At 40.7% G+C, this 19740-nt stretch overlaps 1 protein-coding gene across 1 annotated transcript in view; it reads left to right on the forward strand.

The window, feature by feature from the left end:
* The first annotated feature begins 3497 nt into the window (after positions 1 to 3497).
* ME2 (malic enzyme 2) overlaps positions 3498 to 19740 on the forward strand; it is a 50767-nt gene continuing 34524 nt past the window's right edge. The window contains exons 1-2 of the mRNA XM_070421164.1: positions 3498 to 3660; positions 18603 to 18722. Coding sequence (XP_070277265.1) covers positions 18615 to 18722 — 108 coding nt within the window. The 5' untranslated portion in view covers positions 3498 to 3660; positions 18603 to 18614. The remainder of the gene's footprint in view (positions 3661 to 18602; positions 18723 to 19740) is intronic.

A 19740-nucleotide genomic window follows, 5' to 3' on the forward strand; every position in this document is an offset into this window, starting at 1 on the left:
CATTATCTATAAATATCAAAGTGTTATTTCTCCTTGAGGAGTTAAAGTTCTATTATTAATAAACCTATGATATTAAATTCTTTGTTCTTCACAAAAATAGGACTTTCCTTAAAATGTTTTGTTAAGGAAGACACTGCTTATTATGGTATTAGTTTACACTTTTAGATAGCCTGAGAAGTTATATTTAATTATATAAAGAATTTTTAGTACTTTTTGGAGGCAATTATCATCATTAACACTTCATTGCATTTTGGGAATAACAAAAACATTATTGTTTTTTAATGACAGTACTAACCTACACCAAATGCTTTTATGTCTCACTTCCACACTAGGCGGACAGGAGTTTTGCTTCTGCAGTATTTAGCACAAATGCCTTTAGATATACTGTTTACTTTCTCTTGTATTTTTAAAGAGTTTGCATTTTTAATGGCTCTAGTTTATTGGAGGACATTTCCCCATGGCGCAGTCAGCATTCATTATTAATGTTTTCTATTCTAAGGCAGATGGAGTTGTGTAAATCTAAACATGTGATTAGCACACTCTGTTTTTGCTATAAATGATGTGTCAACCTAAAGCCAACAGTCCTATTCATATACACTCTCCTCACAAAAAGAATGACCTTCTGTAATTCTCTGAAACTCAATAATATGGATTTTCCTCAAGGAAACACACTGTGATGTTTGGATTAAAACAAAACAAAACAAAACAAAACAAAACAAAACAAAACACTGCTCTATTTTTATGGTAATTTATATGGAAGGTTTCCACACATCTTCCTTTGAGTTTGAGAAAGGTAAGTGAATGTGTTCCCATCTTGAGATAACTGGCATATATGCCACTTTAAACTCTGCTCATTAAAGAGTTTTACAGGGAAGTCACGTGGCCAGGTATGCCTCAGCAGCCTGCCCTTCAAGGCCCCTCCCACTTCACAGATGAACCAGCCAAACTGTAGACAAAGCCTGAGATAGCAGCCTCAACTCCCAGTGATGCAGGACTCATACAAACTGACCCACACCCATGTCCTTCCCCTAGAGCTTCCAGTATTAGTCAGAAAAGGCGTTAGCTTTAAGGGGGGAGGAGGCGATAAAAAGAGGCACAAGGAATTTTCTATATCTCAATTTGAACCATGTCTACACAGGTGTTTACATATGTAAAACTTCATTAAGCTAGAGCGAGGTACTTTACACACCTCACTGCATGAATTAATACATACAAGGATCCATTTGCATTGTGCATTGCTGTTTCTTTTGCAGTAAATGCCCCTGAAATAGCTGTGGATCCAATGACTTCCTTATAGGCTTCTTCCTTGGTGCCTCCTCTGTGCCCAGAATGTAGCTCGCTGGGCCTTGTTGAGTTGTCAAAACAGCTATGCAGACAATACTGAGCCAGAAAGAAGACACGGGCTCTTCCTGAAAGGATGTTCGTAAAAAATGGGGTCATGTAAAACAAGGTACCAAGGTCCAAATCAACAGAGAACTGGGGGTAGGAAACATGTACCAGGCTTGGACACTGAACACATCAGACCAACCACCAAAGTGACTAAGAATAACAAGTGAACCCTAGCTAGTTTGGCTCAGTGGATAGAGCGTCGGCCTGCGGACTGAAGGCTCCCAGGTTCGATTCCAGTCAAGGGCACATGCCCATGCCTGGGTTTCCAGCTGGGTCCCCAGTGGGGGGCATGCAGGAGGCAGCCAATTAATGATTCCCCCTCATTATTGATGTTTCTATCTTTCCCTTCCTCTCTGAAATCAATAAAAATATATTTAAAAAAAAATAAGTGAATGGGGTGGACCAGCCAAATAGCAAATAGCAGTGTCTGCCTCCTTGACATTAACAGGTATTTCATTTAAGGAAGGAACTGACCTCAATTTAACCAAAATAATTCCCATCCATGATAGCTCTCTACAACCCTTCAACTTGGAATTATTCTAAAGTAGAACAAACTGTCTTTGAAAGACAACATACTTGTACCTCTACCAATGAAGCCTTTATGATGTAATATTTGAAGTTCCCTCATTCAGCTTGCTGCATCTTGACCATTTCTGGCATGCAAGGTTATTGTAGGTCATGCTAATTTATAGTCCCTCTTCAACTGCAGTGGTTATAGCAGCCATACCTATCATTTATCATCTAACTACAGTGTTCACAAACGTGCCCCACCCTTCCATCCTCCGACTGGCAGTGCTGCTGCAGATGTACATAACTGCAAAAGTCTTCAGGATGGGACAAGTCATTTTTCTCTAACGCCACTCAATTTTGTTTTACATTTCCATCACTTCCAATTTTCTTATTCCATTTGCCTTGCCTCTTTGTTTATCCTTTACATGTTTATTTTTAAATTATCATCACTATACTTTAAGAGTACACAAATTCAAAGAATTTTTGATGATAACATTTTCTGAAAAAAGGAGTGAAGAGTATAGAAATATCTTCCAATATCATAACCGTGGTTGGGTATAGGTGTATTAAGTTATGGTCCCTGCTTCTTTTTTCATTTTAATTGAGAGAGAGAGAGAGAGAGAGAGAGAGAGAGAGAGAGAGAGAGAGACTCTTATTGTTCTACTTATATATGCATTCATTGGTGGATTCTTGTATGTGCCCTGACTGGCAACCCACAACCCTGGCATATGGGGGGGGGGGGGGTGCTCCAACCAATTGAGCTACCTGGCCAGGGCCCATTTCAAGATGGCAATTTAGTGTTCTGTTGCTGTCCTGAGCGAGAACAGTGACTATCTGTTATGGTGACGGTGATGCTAGGGATCATTTGTAAATTCCCTACCGGCCAATAACGGTGCCAGCAGCAGTGGCGTCTGGCGAAGAGTGAGTCCTACCTAGACCCACAAAAACCGCTCAGGAACAGACAGCTTCCTACAGGGCGAAGGCTCCGCATTTCCCGGGCCCCCTCTCCTGCGCCTCTCCAACCCTGACCTGTGTCCACCTCCTCCATCCTCCCTCCTCGCCCAACCTCCACCGGCTGCCCAGGGTGCCCCGAGCTCCCAGCCTTCCTCTCGCCTCCGGTAGCGGGGCTGGGAGGCTGGTACCCACTGACCACGCCGGCCCCGCCCGCGCACGCGCAGAGCCTCTTCTCGCGCGACCGCGCAGCCAGCACCAGCGACAACCCCACCCCGCCCGCCCAGGGATGCGAGGTTCGCAGCCAGCCAGCCTCGGACTCTGTGGTCGAGCGACGGGCGTCGCCACTATCTCCGGACTCCTCCGACTCTACACGACCCCCCTCACATTCCTCGGGACCGAGTCCACAGGGCGCGCGCTCGGCCTCAAAACAGTAACTTGGAGGGTCCCCACGCAGGAAGGTGCTGCGGGGCAGGAACAGAACGCGCGGCCGCCGCGCCCCGAGCGGAGCCCCGCCCCCCGGGGCCGACTTCCTGCCTCCGCATTGGCCCGCGTGCCCGTCAGTCTCCGCCCATGGGGCGCCGGCCCTCCTCCGGGTCCCCCTGCTCCCGGATCCCGCCCTCTCTCTACGTTACTTCAGTGCCAGCCGGCTCCTGGGCTCGCCGCTCCGCCGCCGCGCACCTGAGCTGGCACTGCCTCGGGGAGACCCGGCGAAGGGGAGGGCCGGGCCGGAGCTGATCATCGCCCGGGCGGGGGCAGGGCCGCGGCTTCTTTGCCGGCAGCACCACCTGTCGCGGAGCGAGACGTCGGGTAAGGCTCCCTGCGGCACGCGGCTGCGGGCGGCCTGGCGCGGCGCGGCGGGGCCGGGCGGGGGCTCCGGGAGGCGAGCGGGCGTCGGCCTCCTGCCGCCTGGCCCGGGAAGCCGAGCCTGACCCGCCGCCGGCTTCCGCGCGTGCGGCCGGCGAGGTCCCCGCTCGGCGGTTGGGGCGGCGGGGTGAAAGGAAGGGGTTCGCTGAGGGCGGGGGGGAGCGGCCAGGTCGCGGAACCCCAGTTCGGCCGGCCACCGCTCTTCCCCGGCGCCCGGTTTGGGGGCGTGACTTCCCCGTTTCTCGACTCGCTGGTCCCAGGGCGACCCTTTTCCCGCGCGGGGTGAGGCCCTGTGGCCTCCCAAGCGCGAGCATCCCTCTCTCCTCCCGCGCCCTTTACAGACCGATTTTGAGGCTCCGAGCCTCTTTGGCAACTTGGCCTCTTTTTCTGCAGGGGTGAGTTCATGATGAGTTCGGCGGGTGCGTGTGTGTGTGTGTGTGTGTGTGTGTGTGTGTGTTCGTTCGTTCTTCGCTGGAAGGAAGTTTGCTGCGGGCTAGAAAGTTCTAAGATCGGGCCGGTTCCGCCCATTCATGGGAAATCGCATCTGTGGACCAGGATTGGCAGGTGTTTGACTCAAGCCGGTGATAACCATCGCTGCTTGTGTGTGGTTCCACTCGTGGTCTTGGATTTGACTTCCTTGATTCCGAAGATAATTCTAGGAAATATGTGTTGCCCTTTCAGGAGAGGCTAACCAAAATAATAAATCGCAACAAAAGTGCTTCCCTACTGAAGCTATTTCATATCTGACTTACCTTCCTAACACTTGCGGCAATCACTTCTAAGCAAAGCATTTCATAGCATTGTTTCTTTCAGTTTTGCAATTGATGATGGTAGAAGCAAGTATTGTTTTCTACACGAATTGTCTCCAAATTGCACTTTGAAATAGTACTGTTATTCTGTCCAGTTTACAAAGATTACAGGTTTTAAAGGGCAAAACCTGCATTCAAACCCAGTAATCTAACATAATAGCTCCAGTCCCTTCATAACCCTGTAAAGCTAATGGCAATGTTTTACTCAAAAGTTTTTCTCTTCAGTTGCCAAGCGTTCTGGAAGTTAGAGAAGATACAGTTGTTTCATATATATATATATATATAGAGAGAGAGAGAGAGAGAGAGAGAGAGTTTCTTGTATGTATATATATAAATACACTCATACATCTACACACACATGTCAGTAATAGTAGTTACACAAAATATAAATATTTAATCTATTGTGTAATTACGTATGTACATATACATACATATATACACATGCTAGATATAGTAGTGACACATAAGATAGATAACCCTAACTGGTTTGGCTCAGTGGATAGAGCGTCAGCCTGCGGACAGAAGGGTCCCAGGTTCTACTCCAATCAAGGGCATGTACCTTGATTGCGGGCACATCCCCAGTAGGGGGTGTGCAGAAGGCAGCTGATCGATGTTTCTCTCATCGATGTTTCTAACTCTCTATCCCTCTCCCTTCTTCTCTGTAAAAAAATCTATATATTTTTTAAAAGATAGATAAATATATAATCTATTGTATAACTACTATAACTAGTTGTTACATGTTGCTATGTTACATGGTTTGCAGAAATACAGAAAAAAAAACAGTTTAACTGTATCTTCTAACATTGGACATTTAAATAATCAACTGTGAGCTCTAATTTTGTAACCTATATCTGACATTTTTATGGTAGTTATAAAGACTTAAAGTTAGACATAGAGACCAGAAATTCTGTTATAACGTTTACCATGCATTAATAGGAAATGTTGGGCCATGCTTTTGTTGACATTCTTCATTCTCTTGAGAATTAAAACATACTCTCACTCAATAGTTACCCCTGTGAAAGAACTGCTAATGGATTTCTCCCTTAGAAGGTGTTTGTGTATAATGTTTTTGTCTTTTTAAATATAAGAAAACACATTAAAATTTCATAAAGGAAAAAACCCATGTATCATTTCAGAATTTCTTTTATAAATTAACTCTTATATAAACTAAAATAAATTCTAATTTATGTTGGTGAATTTCAGAAAAACTTAGCCATATTTTAAAATATAAATAACACTAAAACCTATAGTTTACTAAAGATATTAGAGGAATAAATTCATACTAAATATAAAAATTACATTTGATTTTATTAAAAGGTAACTATTTATTAAAAGCTATTTTATTTGAAAATCACCATTTTCATTATATGACTATATTATATCTCCTTTGATCAATATAAACAAATTTCAAAAGCAATGAAAATACTGATTTTCTAGATATTGTTTAGGATGACATTTGATGATGCTTGCATCTGTATGTCATCCAAATTCTCATTCTTGACCTGGAGATTTAGTTTGAAATAGTTTAAATAAATATTAACCCTGATTATCCTTATAGCCTCTTAATAAAAACATCACATTAGAATATGTTGATGCAGAAGCTAACAAGCATTTAGAAAGCACTTCTGGCCACCTATTAGTAAATATTAACAATGATGCTTAGTTAAGAAGTATAGAGCACTTAGAGGGCACTGTGATAAGCATATTACATGGATTATCTAATTTAAATCTTATAAAAGCCCTATTTGGTAGGTCCTGTTGTTTATCAACCCCACTTGAGTGATGAGATTGTAACTTACTCTGACTTCCTCAAGATCACAGAGCTAGCAGTGGCAAAGCCAGGATTTAAATCCAGCTGTTTGATCCCAGAGCTTGCTTTTGATGATTGTGCTACACTGCCTGGATATGGATATTATTGAATAAACCTTCAGGTCAAGTAGTCAAGCTTTTTATGATAGTAAAGCTCTGAAGGTGCTTTTATTATCTGATGACGCTTTATATATGTCATCATCACTGCACACCAACTCTGCAAAAGAGTTTTCCATCTCCTATTTTATTGATGAGAAAGTGAGACTTCTAAGTCAGTAGTTCCCAGACTTTTGGACTTTGTGGGCAAGTCAAAAAAAAAAAAAAGGAAAGTCTGTATAGGGGGCTATTAGGACCAGACATAAGATTGCAAACCTATGAAACGGCCCCCGTGAGGTAGGGACGACCCTGGTCAGGTCGAAACGGCCCCGGTGTGGTAGGGACAACCCCGGTCAGGTCGAAACGGCCCCGGTGTGGTAGGGACAACCCCGGTGAGGTTGAAACGGCCCCCGTGAGGTAGGAACGACCCCGGTGAGGTTGAAACAGCCCCCGTGAGGTAGGGACGACCCCGGTCTGGTAGGGACAACCCAGGTCAGGTCGAAACGGCCCCGGTGTGGTAGAGACAACCCCGGTCAGGTTGAAATGGCCCCGGTGTGGTAGGGACGACCCCGGTGAGGTTGAAACGGCCCCCGTGAGGTAGGGACGACCCCGGTGAGGTTGAAACGGCCCCCGTGAGGTAGGGACGACCCCGGTGAGGGTGAAACGGCCCCCCGTGAGGTAGGGACGGCCCCGGTGAGGTTGAAACGGCCCTGGTGAGGCTCAGACGGCCCTGGTGAGGTTGAGACTACTCCAGTGAGGTTGGGACAAATAAAGGGGACCAGTATGGACTGATGTACAGGGGTAGATACAGAAGCAGAGCAACATTGAACAGAATGTTAAACTACATTGAGAAGCCTGGGGAGGGTTGGGGGGGGATTAAGAGACCAACTGAAGGACTTATATGCATGCATATAAGATTAACCAATGGACACAAGACACGGGGCGGGGGGGGGGGCGGGGGGGTAGGGGTCGGGGGAATGTCAAGGGGGGGAAAAAGGAGACATATGTAATACTCTTTGTAATACTTTAAGAAATAAAAATTATTAAAAAAAAAAAAAAGATTGCAAACCTAATTCTGTTAAGGGTAAGAACCTATTTAAATACTACTACAAGCTATCATCCCCATCCTTTCATAAAATAAAGGACATTGTTACCACCAAAAAAAGTAGGAACATCATAATTACAGCATGAAAACAAAGACAAATTTAGTGTTATGAAAAACTATATTATATTGCCCTAGTTTTTCTTATTTGGTCACAGACCAATTCAAAGAGCATCTGGGATTGCCTGAGTGACACAGCTGATTCCAAACTGGTTATTTGCTGAGTCCAGATTCAGATTCAGCTCTGTCTGACTGCAGAGTTTGTGCTCACTGCAGCAATTCATGACCTCTCTCTAATTTGCATCTCCAGTGCATTGACCTTCTCCTTTCTCCCCTCAGGTAGGGAGGGGGCCAGTGGAGTAGTCTCCAGCAGCCAGTGGCCTAGCAGTTTCGGTCCCAGTCCAATTTATAAACAGCACTCAGAGAGTGAGTTCTACTGCTCCCAGGGCAAGGCACTGGGAATGACACATCAGGGGAGAAACTACAGGTATATCTCAATATCCAAGAAATTCTCAAGTAAGCAGCTTGATTTTACATATTTATTCAGAATGAGAAGTTCCACCTTTTTTTGGTTTCGTTTTTACTTCACTCATTTTTACAGTTCTCTCTCCATCATCTATCTATATACAGTGGGGCCTTGACTTACGAGTTTAATTCGTTCCGAGACCAAGCTTGTTAAGGAGCTCATTAAGGAGCTTGTTAACTCAAATTACTCTATCAACTCAATGCAAAAAATCAGCTGAGAGATAGCTGGTATCTCAAAAAACTCGTTAGTCGGGACACTCGTAAGTCAAGGCCCCACTGTATATAAAAGGCTAATATGCTAAGTGTCTGTCTGGGTAATGACATCACAGAGCAACACCCAGCTTCCTCTCCCTAGAGACTAGCCTCCTTGCAGTTTCTTCAGCCCAGGAACATGACTTGCTTTAGAGCCAGGTGCAAACATTTTACACTTTAACCAAATGTCTGTGAAGCGTTTTCCCGTGCCTCATCTCATTTGATCTTCACAGAAGTCTTGGAGTAGGTAGATAGGAAACTAGATGGAATTCTGTTTTCTTTTCATTAGCCAGAAAATGGAGATTTAGAAAGCTTAGAAACTTGACCCAACTGAAAAGAAGTAAGAAATGGTAGACTTTGAAAATTACTTCAGGTTTTCTCACTGCACAGAATATAGTTAAACACTGCCACAGCTAAATATTTTACCCTTTGTTCTCCCTGCATGATCTACAATAATAATCTGCTTCGTGTTGATATTTACTGCTGTGTTGTTGATAATTACCTGAAAGAGAAGTTGGAGTGCTTCACTAGGCTAGAAAAAGTTAGCTACATCAGAAAGCAGGTCTAATTAAGCAAATTTATTCTATATCTATAGAAGGCTAAGTTGACTCGCGCATGCGCAGTACATATAAAGCTCTCGCTGGTGCCAATCGCACACATGTGTTTCCATCTGTCATTGTCTATCGTGATTTGGTTGACACTTCTATTATAAAGAAAGGGCAAATAGCGATAGTAAAATATTTCTTCTAATTAATTTCCTTTCAATGTGCACAAATTCGTGCACTGGGCCACTAGTATCTATATAAACATAAGAGTTAGGTGTGATTGCCCTCTCTCTCATTTTATCTTGTCTCCAGCTGGTCCTAAGCCCACCTGTCTGTCTTTCAGTCCTTGGATCGAATTTTGGCAGGTTTTTTTCCTTAAGTTACTTATTTATTTATTTTTATGCCTGCTTGTTCTAAAGGCACTATTAAACTTATAGATGATCCTTGAATAACTTGAGGGTTAAGGGAGCTGCCTAGCCACACAGTCAATATCCACCTATAACTCAAGTCGGCCCTCTACATAAACAGGTTCTCAGCCATTAGTCAGAAATATAGTTGACCCTTGAACAATGTAGGTTTGAACTATGTGGGTCCACTTATACACAGATTTAAATCCATTGAGGATTTAGGTGCATTGTTCAATCATCAACTATACTTTTATATTTTACTGTCTATCACTTAGTAATAAAAGAATAATTTGAGTGATATAACACTACTCTTTAAGTCTTTATAATACTTTTTTGCATATCTTTCATTTGACCATTACAGTTATGAGGTAGATTTGACAGGTAGTGTTATCTTTATCATACAGGCTAAATTCAGTATTTGATAGAAGCAAATTTTTAAGCAGAGCTGAAAATAGAAGATTTCATATATCAGAATGTTGATTTTAACTACTTAGAGAAAAAACTGCTTTTCCCTACTCACAAATTTAATTCTTCTGGCCACCAAATTTGTTTTTCCCACATCCAGCAATTCTCCAGTTCTCAGCAGACACTGACAGGGTGTGCTGCATTTAACTGCTTTCTGACACTGTCTGTCTGGAGATAGCCTCACATTCTACAGGTTAAGGGCTCAGTCCCAAAAGATTGCCCACAGTGCAGATGCCATTCCCAAGTCCCAGGTTGTGATCTATACTTCTGACCAGCCACTATTATAAACCAGGACTTCCCACAACCCCCTCCTCAGATTGGATAATTTGCTAAAATGGCTCACAGAACTCAGGGATATACTTTACTTATGTTTACCAGTTTATTATAAAAGGGTATAACTGTTAACCTAAAAACAAAAGGCCAAAGTGAAAGGCAACAAACATTTATTTGAGATCCAAAAGACTAGTTATTTAGAAAGCACTGATTCAGGTAGAAACCAAAATAGTGTTCCAATTAGGAGGTGAAGGCAAGGGGTATTTGTGAGAAAGGGAAGGGCAACGATTACATAAAGAAGGAAGGACTTTCTATTGATGCAGGTAAGCTAACATAGTGACGCTAATCCTAAAGAATGTCTTTAGTTTTCAGTCCATTGGTCATAAAGTAGGCTCTTGTTATCTTTACAAACAGTTGTTTGGGATACAGTGCTGCTTTAGGCTCAGTCCAAAGGTTATTTGCCCAGTTTTAACACTCTGATGGTTTGAGGAGTAGGACATGGAAAGCAGTTCCTCTGGGGTGGCAGCACTGACTCCATTTTTAAAGTGGTTCCATTTATATTTTTCACATTTTCCCCTTTTGATCAGTTCTTTCCTTGAAAGCATCATTGATCAGTCATTGGAAAACAACACTGATTAGTTATTAAAAGCATTGTTGGTCCCTCATGGCCAGGAAGGCTCATTCCTAGTATGTCATGTTCCACATAGGAGGGAAAGTGGTTTTCTTAGGAGCCTGGGGCCACATCTGAGCAGTCAGAGCACCAGAACTGAAGGCTTTACTGTCATGTTCCCTTCAGGCCAAATATCTATCATTTCTTGAGGTTTCTCATATAATGTCTCATAGGTCTTAGTGATCATCTCAAAATGTTGAGCAAACCATTATCTGAGTGGTGCATCGAGCTATACAAAACAAAGTGTTATAACAAAAAAAAATTCCTATAATGACAAATGAAATGTTAGGCCAGGAGGCAATACCTAAAGGCAGCTAGCTAAGGATATCAAAAGATCATGAGGTTCTGTATTTATCATTTGACTTGTGCCGGATTTTATCTAGTTCCATCTGTATTTCATCAGATGTTTATCCAAGTACTCTAAGAGGTATTAACAACAAAGCAAACCCCACCTTGTTCAGCTGGGATATGGTCAAGAGCAATTCTGTTATCTAACACAAGTTGTTGTAAGAGAATTTAATGATATTTCTAGTTGGCTTTTACTTTGGTGGTAGCTCCAGCAATTTCCCCTAAGGTTTATGATAAAGTTTCTAATTATGTACTCATTTATTGCAATGCTTGCTTAAAGAAAAAATTTTTCTTCCCAGTCTGGCACCCTTCCTGGGATTGACACTGCCAGCCATTGAACACCCTTGACAATGTTTACCACCTCTGCATGTTTTTACTTGTTAACTAGCTTTAAAGGTAATGTCCAATGTTGAGTTATCTTTGCAGGCAGAAATATAAGGGAAAAAGGGAAATAATAACTATTATAGTATACTAGTATGCTTTGCCTCTCGTATTATTTGTAAGATAGAGAGGAACTAAAGTAAGGAAAAATGAAGGTATAGATCCAGAATTTGGGGTTAGCTGCCACAACAGATACTGTCTCCTTCACTTCTTAGTAATTTTTAATTTCAAATCTTCTGTTGGTTCAACAGTCCAGTTAGGTACAAGGGCTTTCTTTTGTTTGTTTTTAATCCTCACCCAAGGACATACTTAGAAGGGAGAGAGAAACATTGATCGGTTGCCTTCCATACGTTACTCTGACCGGGTATGTGCCCTGACGGGGAATTGAACCAGCAGCCATTTGAGTGTGTAGGGTGTGCTCAAACAACTGGTTGGGCTGCAAGGGCTTTCTTTACATGGGAAATGTGAATCCAAGAGTCAACACCTGCAGACCTGGCCTCACACAGAGTAGGTAGGAGAGCACCTAATGTGGTCCTTTCCATCTTGCTGGTAGAGTCCTATGAAGGTGTCTTTTCCAGTTGTAAAATATCGTGTTTAATTTCATTTCCTTCATATCACAAGCAGAGAATGCTGAATGCAAAAGTTGATGTGGTAAGGTTTTTGTGAATTCTGTAAATAAGGTACTAGACCGGTTTTTCCCAATTAGGCTTCCCTAAGTCAGTCTTTGTTCCTTAAGGCTGTCTAATCATGTCTGGAAATATTCATGTTTTTCTAAAAAAAAATACCATGAGCCTTGGTAATATATCCATTGTTTCCAATTGTGTCCTGTTGCAAGGAGAACAGATTCTTAATGAGCTTATGAGCTTATGTATTGAACTATGACAGTGGGAATACACATTTATGAAGAATTTCCCAATATTGGAGGGATCAGGTAGGGAGGAAAAGAAAAATGTTTTAATTCTGCTTATCCTATATAGTAAAAGCCTAGTATGCTAAGTGTCCAGTCAACCAGTCGTCTGTTCAACCAATCAAAGCATAATATGCTAATGATATACTAAGGCTGTTCAACCACTCGCTATGACGTGCACTGACCACCAGGGGGCAGACTCTCTGACCGGTAGGTTAGCTTGCTGCTGGGGTCCGGCCGATTGGGACTGAGTGAGACAGGCTGGACACACCCTGGAGCCCTCCCACAGTCCCTCCCTAGCTGGCCAACCTCCTGCATCCCTCTCCGGCCCCGATCGTGCACTGGTGGGGTCCCTCAGCCTGGCCTGTGCCCTCTCGCAATCCAGGACCCCTTGGGGGATGTCGGAGAGCTAGTTTCAGCCTGATCCTGCAGGCCAGGCCGAGGGACCCCATTGGTGCATGAATTTGTGCACTGGGCCTCTAGTAAAATATAATTTACTAAATTGCTGTATGTCTTAGGTAGTTTAGGAGAAAATAAATTTATTTATATCTTGAAAACAAAGATTTAAAAAAACAGTAATAATTTCAAATAAAGTCATGGATATTTTAATTATCCTTAAGTTCATTCAGTCCCATATTCTTATTGATCTTGATCTTTTTATTAGCAGTTTTACGAATCCAGTTTTTCCTTAGTGTTCTACAGTCCTCACCCAGTTTGAAAGTATGATCTGAATTGACAAAACAATTTGCTTTTCTCTGCAATACACCATATAAGATACCAGCTAGAATTATAAATGAAAAAGTTGTATCAGGACATTTTGGATTTTTAGACATTTTGTATAATTTCTAGAACATAACATTTATTTTAATAACAATAACAATAATTTCCCCTTAGTAAAAAACAGGGAGGGAGGGAGGGAGGGAAGGACAGGGGGAGAGAGTGGGGAGAGGGAGACAGTTAGATCTTCTTTGAAATGGCGCAGGGATCCTTCTGAAAAAGTTTGTTCTAGTTAAGAAAAAGACTTTAATTCTTGAATTTGTTAAACATACAAGTTTTAAAACATTTGGTCAAGTAGGATCATAGGTTACTGTGAAATAATAATTATCATGATGGCAAAGACTACAGACAATACAGAAAGTTAAATAGTTGTTAGCAAAATTTTTCTTTTTTAAAAAATATATTTTTATTGATTTCAGAGAGGAAGGCGGGGGGGGGGGGGGGGGCGGAGAGAAAGAGAAACATCAATAATGAGAATCATCAATCGGCTGCCTCCTGCACGCCCTCTACTGGGGATCGAGCCCACAATCAAGGAACATGCCCTTGACTGGAATGGAACCCAGGACTCTTTAGTCCATGAGCCAATCCTCTATCCATTGAGCTAAACCAGCTAGGGCAAATTTTGCTTTTTTAATATTAAGACTTGGTTTACCTAAGCAATCGAAGTTCTGATGATAGCAATAACATACTAGTTGTACAGGAAGACTTTGTCTTTTTAGCAGATGAAATAACATTGAGTTTTAATTTTATGTAAGTACACAGTTGATATTAAAGCTTATAATACATTCCAGCTTGATCATACACAAAATTTTCTTTCTCAAGATTTCTTTTCACAGCCCTAGCTGGTTTGGCTCAGTGGATAGAGCATCGGCCTGTGAACTGAAAGGTTCCAGGTTCGATTCAGGTCAAGGGCACATGCCTGGGTTGTGGGCTCAATCCCTCCCCACAATGGGGGACTTGCAGGAGGCAGCCAATCCATGATTCCCTCTCATCATGGATGTTTCTATCTCTCTCTCCCTCTTCCTTCCTCTCTGAAATCAACCCTGGCTGGTCAAGGCTTTTTAAAAAAAAAAAAAAAAAAAAAAGATTTTGCCGAAACCGGTTTGGCTCAGTGGATAGAGCGTTGGCCTGCGGACTGAGGGGTCCCAGGTTCGGTTCCGGCCAAGGGCATGTACCTGGGTTGCGGGCACATCCCCAGTGTGGGATGTGCAGGAGGCAGCTGATCGATGTTTTTCTCTCATCGATGTTTCTAACTCTCTATCTCTCTCCCTTCCTCTCTGTAAAAAATCAATAAAATATATTTAAAAAAAAAAAAAGATTTCTTTTCACCTACTTACAACTTTCCTCATGATTCCCTATATATGCATTTCCATATTTACCTTCTATAACTGAAAATATGTATTCTACTTTCCCTTATTATTAGTAGCATTTTTTAACCTCACCCGAGGATATTTTTTTCATTCATTTATTTATTTATTTATTTATTTATTTTTGAGAGAGAGAGAGAGAGAGAGAGAGAGAGAGAATGGGGGATGGGGGGAAGAGAAACATTGATGTAAGAGAGATCCATGCATTGGTTGCCTCTGTAATACTTTCAACAATAACATTTTTTTAAAAGTCTCAAGTCACCAAAAAATTCAAGAAAACTAGTTCTGAGCATCAACATTTACTTGAAGTCCAAAAGAATAGCTGTATTACCAAGGCTTTGACTGAAATGGTATTGCAGGTCCAATCTGATGGCCAGTCATTGGCTTTGAGAGTTTAATCTGAGATTCCTCATGAAAGGGTCCAGAAAGCAGTGTTAGAAAGAGATGATATGATCAGTCTCTATTTTTGCTGCACTTATATTAACGAATGAAGCCAAGTTTAATGCAAACAAATTAGTTTTACTGTGATGATCTTTGGTTTTAAAAAAAAAAAGAATTGTGGAGAAAAAAATAATGTTGGTACCTTTGTAGATACTAGTTTCTAGTCCTATTGATTGTCTTTGAGGTTTTGTCATATACTGTAACCTGGACTGGATCCTGACTTCTCCTCTCCTCAAATATCTGGCTATGACTGGCTCCCAAGTGCACTCCAGACAGTGGAATTATCTTGCTCCCAGTAATCATAGTAATCATCCTAGCACACTGTAGTCTCTCAAAGGCTTTAAATGCATGTTCTCAGTGGCTCACCACCAAGCAGATGATCTTCCTAAGCCTGGAACATCAAAAAAGAAATGAAGAGAATAACCAACTTAAAAATGAACCTGAAAAAAAAAAGAAAAGCAAGGGATGTACTGAAAAACAAAAATAGACAAATTCCTATCTTTATGAAGTGTAGTCTAATTTTAAAGCCAGATATTAAGTAATGATACAAAATATAAAAAGTATAATTATTTATAATAAAATAGTTTTCTATGAAAATTTAAAGTAGGCGGTTAGGTAAGGTGTCCTGGAGAAGTGAAAGCAGAAGCAAGATTTAAAGATTAGGTGGGTGGAGAGGAAGAGGAGAGGGTTAAGGGGTGTTCCCTGCAAATAAAAGACATGAAAAGGCCTTTGGCTGGTTTGAAGATTAAGTAAAGGAACTGAAACAATGATAATATGGCATCCAATTATGTTACTATATAAGGCTAGAGATGTAGGTCAGAGCTAGGTCACAAAAGGTTTTTGTGGGCCTTGTTTGAGATCTTGATCTGTATCCATTGGAATAAATCTGACTAATGGGAATCCATTGAAGAATAAAACAGAAACAAAAACAAAACAAACAAACAAACAAAAATGAACCTGAAGTCATGATCTGCGAATACCAAAGAGAATCAGAAGAAAAAAAATCACACAGAGGATCAGTAAAAGCTGTGAGAACTACAGAATAGTGGTCGCTGAGAGTGTGCAAATGCCTTAAGTTTTAATCACATCTCTCAGGCTGAGACTCTGAGCAAAATGGGCGAAATTGTTTAAATAAATAAATAAACAAACAAACAGACACAAAATAGAGTCACTTGTCCCTGAACAGCAAATCAGGATTTTATTGTAGTTTCCATCTCTCCCAGGTTTGTGGCCTTTAACCAATCAATATGGCATTTCCTGATTAGCACTACTGAAGTGATCTGCATGATAGACTCCCTGCCCTTTCCCCACAGGAAGGTGACTTGCTTGTCCCACCCCCTTCTAGCCTTTAGAAACTTTGTGCTTCCCACAGCTCCTCAGAGATCTTTTCTGTTTGCTGGGTGGGATGCTGCCTGATTGGTGAATCATTTAATAAAGTCAATTAGAGTCTTCAAATTTACTCTGTTGAATTTTTGTTTTTTTAACATGTCCTTCATGACATTAACATTTTTTTAAGAAAAGCAGTTATGTCTCATGAAATATATTTGACATATAACACTGTACATTTATGGTGTACATGTTAATTTAATACACTTACATATAATATGATTGCCATTGTAGCAATAATTAGCTCCTCTGTCATTGCATAATAATCATTTCATTTTGGTGGTTGGCATAATTAAATTGTAGTCTCAGCAAGTTTGACGATTGTACTACAATATTATTGCTATATTCACTATACTCTGTGCTAGATCTCTATGACTTACTTGCTACTTGTTGCAAGTTTGTACCCTTAAACCTCACCCCCATCCCTGTTTCTTGTGATTCTTGATGTGCTTATGATTTCTTGTTTTTGTGGCCTTATTTAGGTACCACATTTATGTGAAGTATGCAGAATAGTTAAGTCCATGAAGACAGAAAGCAGATTGGTGTTGCAGGCACTGGAGGAGGGGGGAAAACTGCGTAAATGGCTATGTGTTTCCTTCTGGAATGATTGACGAAAATGTTTTGGAACTAGATAGAGGTGGTGGTTGCACAACCTTATAGATTTTCTAGATCCCTTTGAATCGTTCACTTCAAAATGGTTATTTTTATATTATGTGAATTTCACCTAAAAATTAACTTTAAAAAATCCCAGTGTGTAAATGATTTTGCTACATTCCCATATACAGACCACAGATTTCTCAGCAAATAGAAATTCCATTAAAAAATAAATTGCATGACAATTGCAGTGATTTCTAATGATTAAAATAATAAATAGGAATTGCAAAATGATTTTTGGTGGCAGAATTGATATGCAGAAGAATCTATTATATTCCCATCATTAAATATTTAAAGTTTAATGTATTATGTACAGTTTTGCACTTTGAAAAATTCCCATGTTTGGGATGGATGTGAAAAGACAAAAATCCAATTTGAATGAATTTTTAGTATTAAATAACAGTTTTTCTAAGAACAAAAAAATTAGTTCATTACATTTAAACATTAGCTACAGTAGGTTAAAATTCTAAGTCGAGGTAAGAATCTGGATCGCTTCTCTTCCCCTGAATGTGTATAGTCCAGGTTTTCCTATTATTTACTTTTTACCTTCAAGCTAAACTCCCACATGGAACTCACTTCACTGTTTACTAGATGTGACCTTGTTTCTTTCCTTTTTTAAAAAAAGTTCATTTTTAATTCTCACCTGAGGATGTATTTTTATTGATGAGAGAGAGAGAGAGAGAGAGAGAGAGAGAGAGAGAGAGAGAGAGAGAAAGAAGAGAGAAGAAAGAAAGAAAGAAAGAAAGAAAGAAAGAAAGAAAGAAAGAAAGAAAGAAAGAAAGAAAGAAAGAAAGAAAAAGAAAGAGAAAGAATCAATGTGAGAAAGAAACCTCAATTGGTTACCTCCTGTACGTGCCCCAACTGGGGATCAAACCCGCAACCTAGGTATGTGCTCTGACCAGGAATCTAACAACCATTTTGTATACAGATGATGCTGCAACCAACTGAGCCACCTGGCCAGTGCTACCTTGTTTCTTAACCTCTCAATTCCTTTCTCTCATAAATGGGAGATACATACCTTGCCATACACTTGTGTGGATTAGAAGACGGGCAAATGTTTAGCACACTATAATAGATACCTAAGCGTAGCAATGATGATTATCCAAGGATTTAAGAGTATTGTCAGGAAAAGTAAGTCTTGGCTTACTATAATGTTACTCTTTTGCAACCATTACAGTCTATAGAAACATAAATGTATTTTGAAAAATATTTTTCACACGGATAAAGTTAAGCTTTCTAAATCTGTTTTTGAAAACTGAAGCCTGATGTACATGCAGTTCTATAATATGTCTCAGCCACGGTGTATAGTGGAACCTCAGTTCTCAAACTTAATTCGTTCCAGAATGCTGCTTGAGAAGCAATTTGTTTGAAAACCGAATCATTTTCTCCATTAGAAAATATTCACAGCACAATTCCCTGAGATGCTAACAATGCCAAGGTTTAGCGGTAAACTGATTCATATTCTTGAATTATCTCCTTTGTCACCGGCGTGATGCGTGACTTATCAGCAGGAATATTAAAGGTTATTACAGGTTATTAAGTTGAGAACCGAAGTTTTGTTTGACAACTGAGACATTTTTTTCCATGAACAAATTGGTCGAGAACTGAATTATTTGAGATGGGAGATGTCTGAGAACTGAAGTCTGACTGTATTTGCTTTGTTTTTCTCAGGTGAAAGAAAAGATGTTGTCCCGGTTAAGAGTAGTTGCCACTCCTTGTTCTCTGGCATGCCGGTATGTACACACAAAAGAGAAAGGCAAGCCCCTCATGTTGAACCCAAGAACAAACAAGGTTAGTAACGTGACTAGTGACGTACATTTTCTCTTGTCCCAATGACAGTTTGATTTATATATTTTAGACTGATAAAGTGAAACTTTTCTATTTTGTAGCTTTACAATAAAACTATTCGGAGGTATTTGCTTTTTCTGCATGAACTTTTCATGTTTCTCCATATGGCAAGAATCATGGCTGCTTTATATCTCTCAACTCACAACTTCTACCACCAGGAAAGACTGACTATTTCCTAGTCCTAGCTCAGAAAAACCCACAGAATAGCAGTCTGGCCAGGACTTTTGATGTGGGATATTTAGATTTACCCAATTTAGATCAAGCACTCATCCTGGACCAATCAGTTGGGTCCTTGTAAGATGGGGTCAGAATTGTAAAATGAAATTTTATGTAGCATCTGCCCCACCTTCGCATAGCTTTTTGCACACAAATCATTACAAGCAAGTGATTGTGCCCATTAATCACACTCTTGCTTCAAAAGACAGAGACATCTCACTCTCTTTACATTCTTGGGGAAGAGATGATGGGCAATATTGAGATCTAGTTGTGACTTTATTCCTTATCCATGCTGGGTTCAGTGGGCATTCCCTCTCCATATTTCAGGAACAATTGTAAGTAAATGAAATAGTAAGTAAATAATTCTGGAATGAGATTTTTTACAGGAAGCTTGCAAGAGGATACATAGGTTTATTACAGTATATGAAATTTACCTTTTGAGAATGGTGCATTCGTATTAAGGTGTGGTTTATTTTAAAACAACAGTAAGAAATTTGCCAGTCCCATATGTTTTCTCTTATGGGTTGGGGGGACAATAATTGGATAGTATATGTTTTGAGGGGTTTGGGGTCTACAAAGGGAAATTTGACTAAGGGTCACACAGAGCACTTTATCTCTGCATTTTTGGTACCTGGCTAGAATGAAAATTGAGCAAGCAGTTAGTGAAGTAAATGAAGCTTAATGAGGCATATTCTAATCCTCTCTTGTTTCTGCCGCCTCTCCACACATCTTACTTGCTCTTCAA

This window comes from Myotis yumanensis, unplaced genomic scaffold (genome assembly GCF_028538775.1).
Source record: "Myotis yumanensis isolate MYYU_CA2020_CCGP unplaced genomic scaffold, mMyoYum1.0.hap1 SCAF_7, whole genome shotgun sequence".
Classification (NCBI taxonomy): domain Eukaryota; kingdom Metazoa; phylum Chordata; class Mammalia; order Chiroptera; family Vespertilionidae; genus Myotis; species Myotis yumanensis.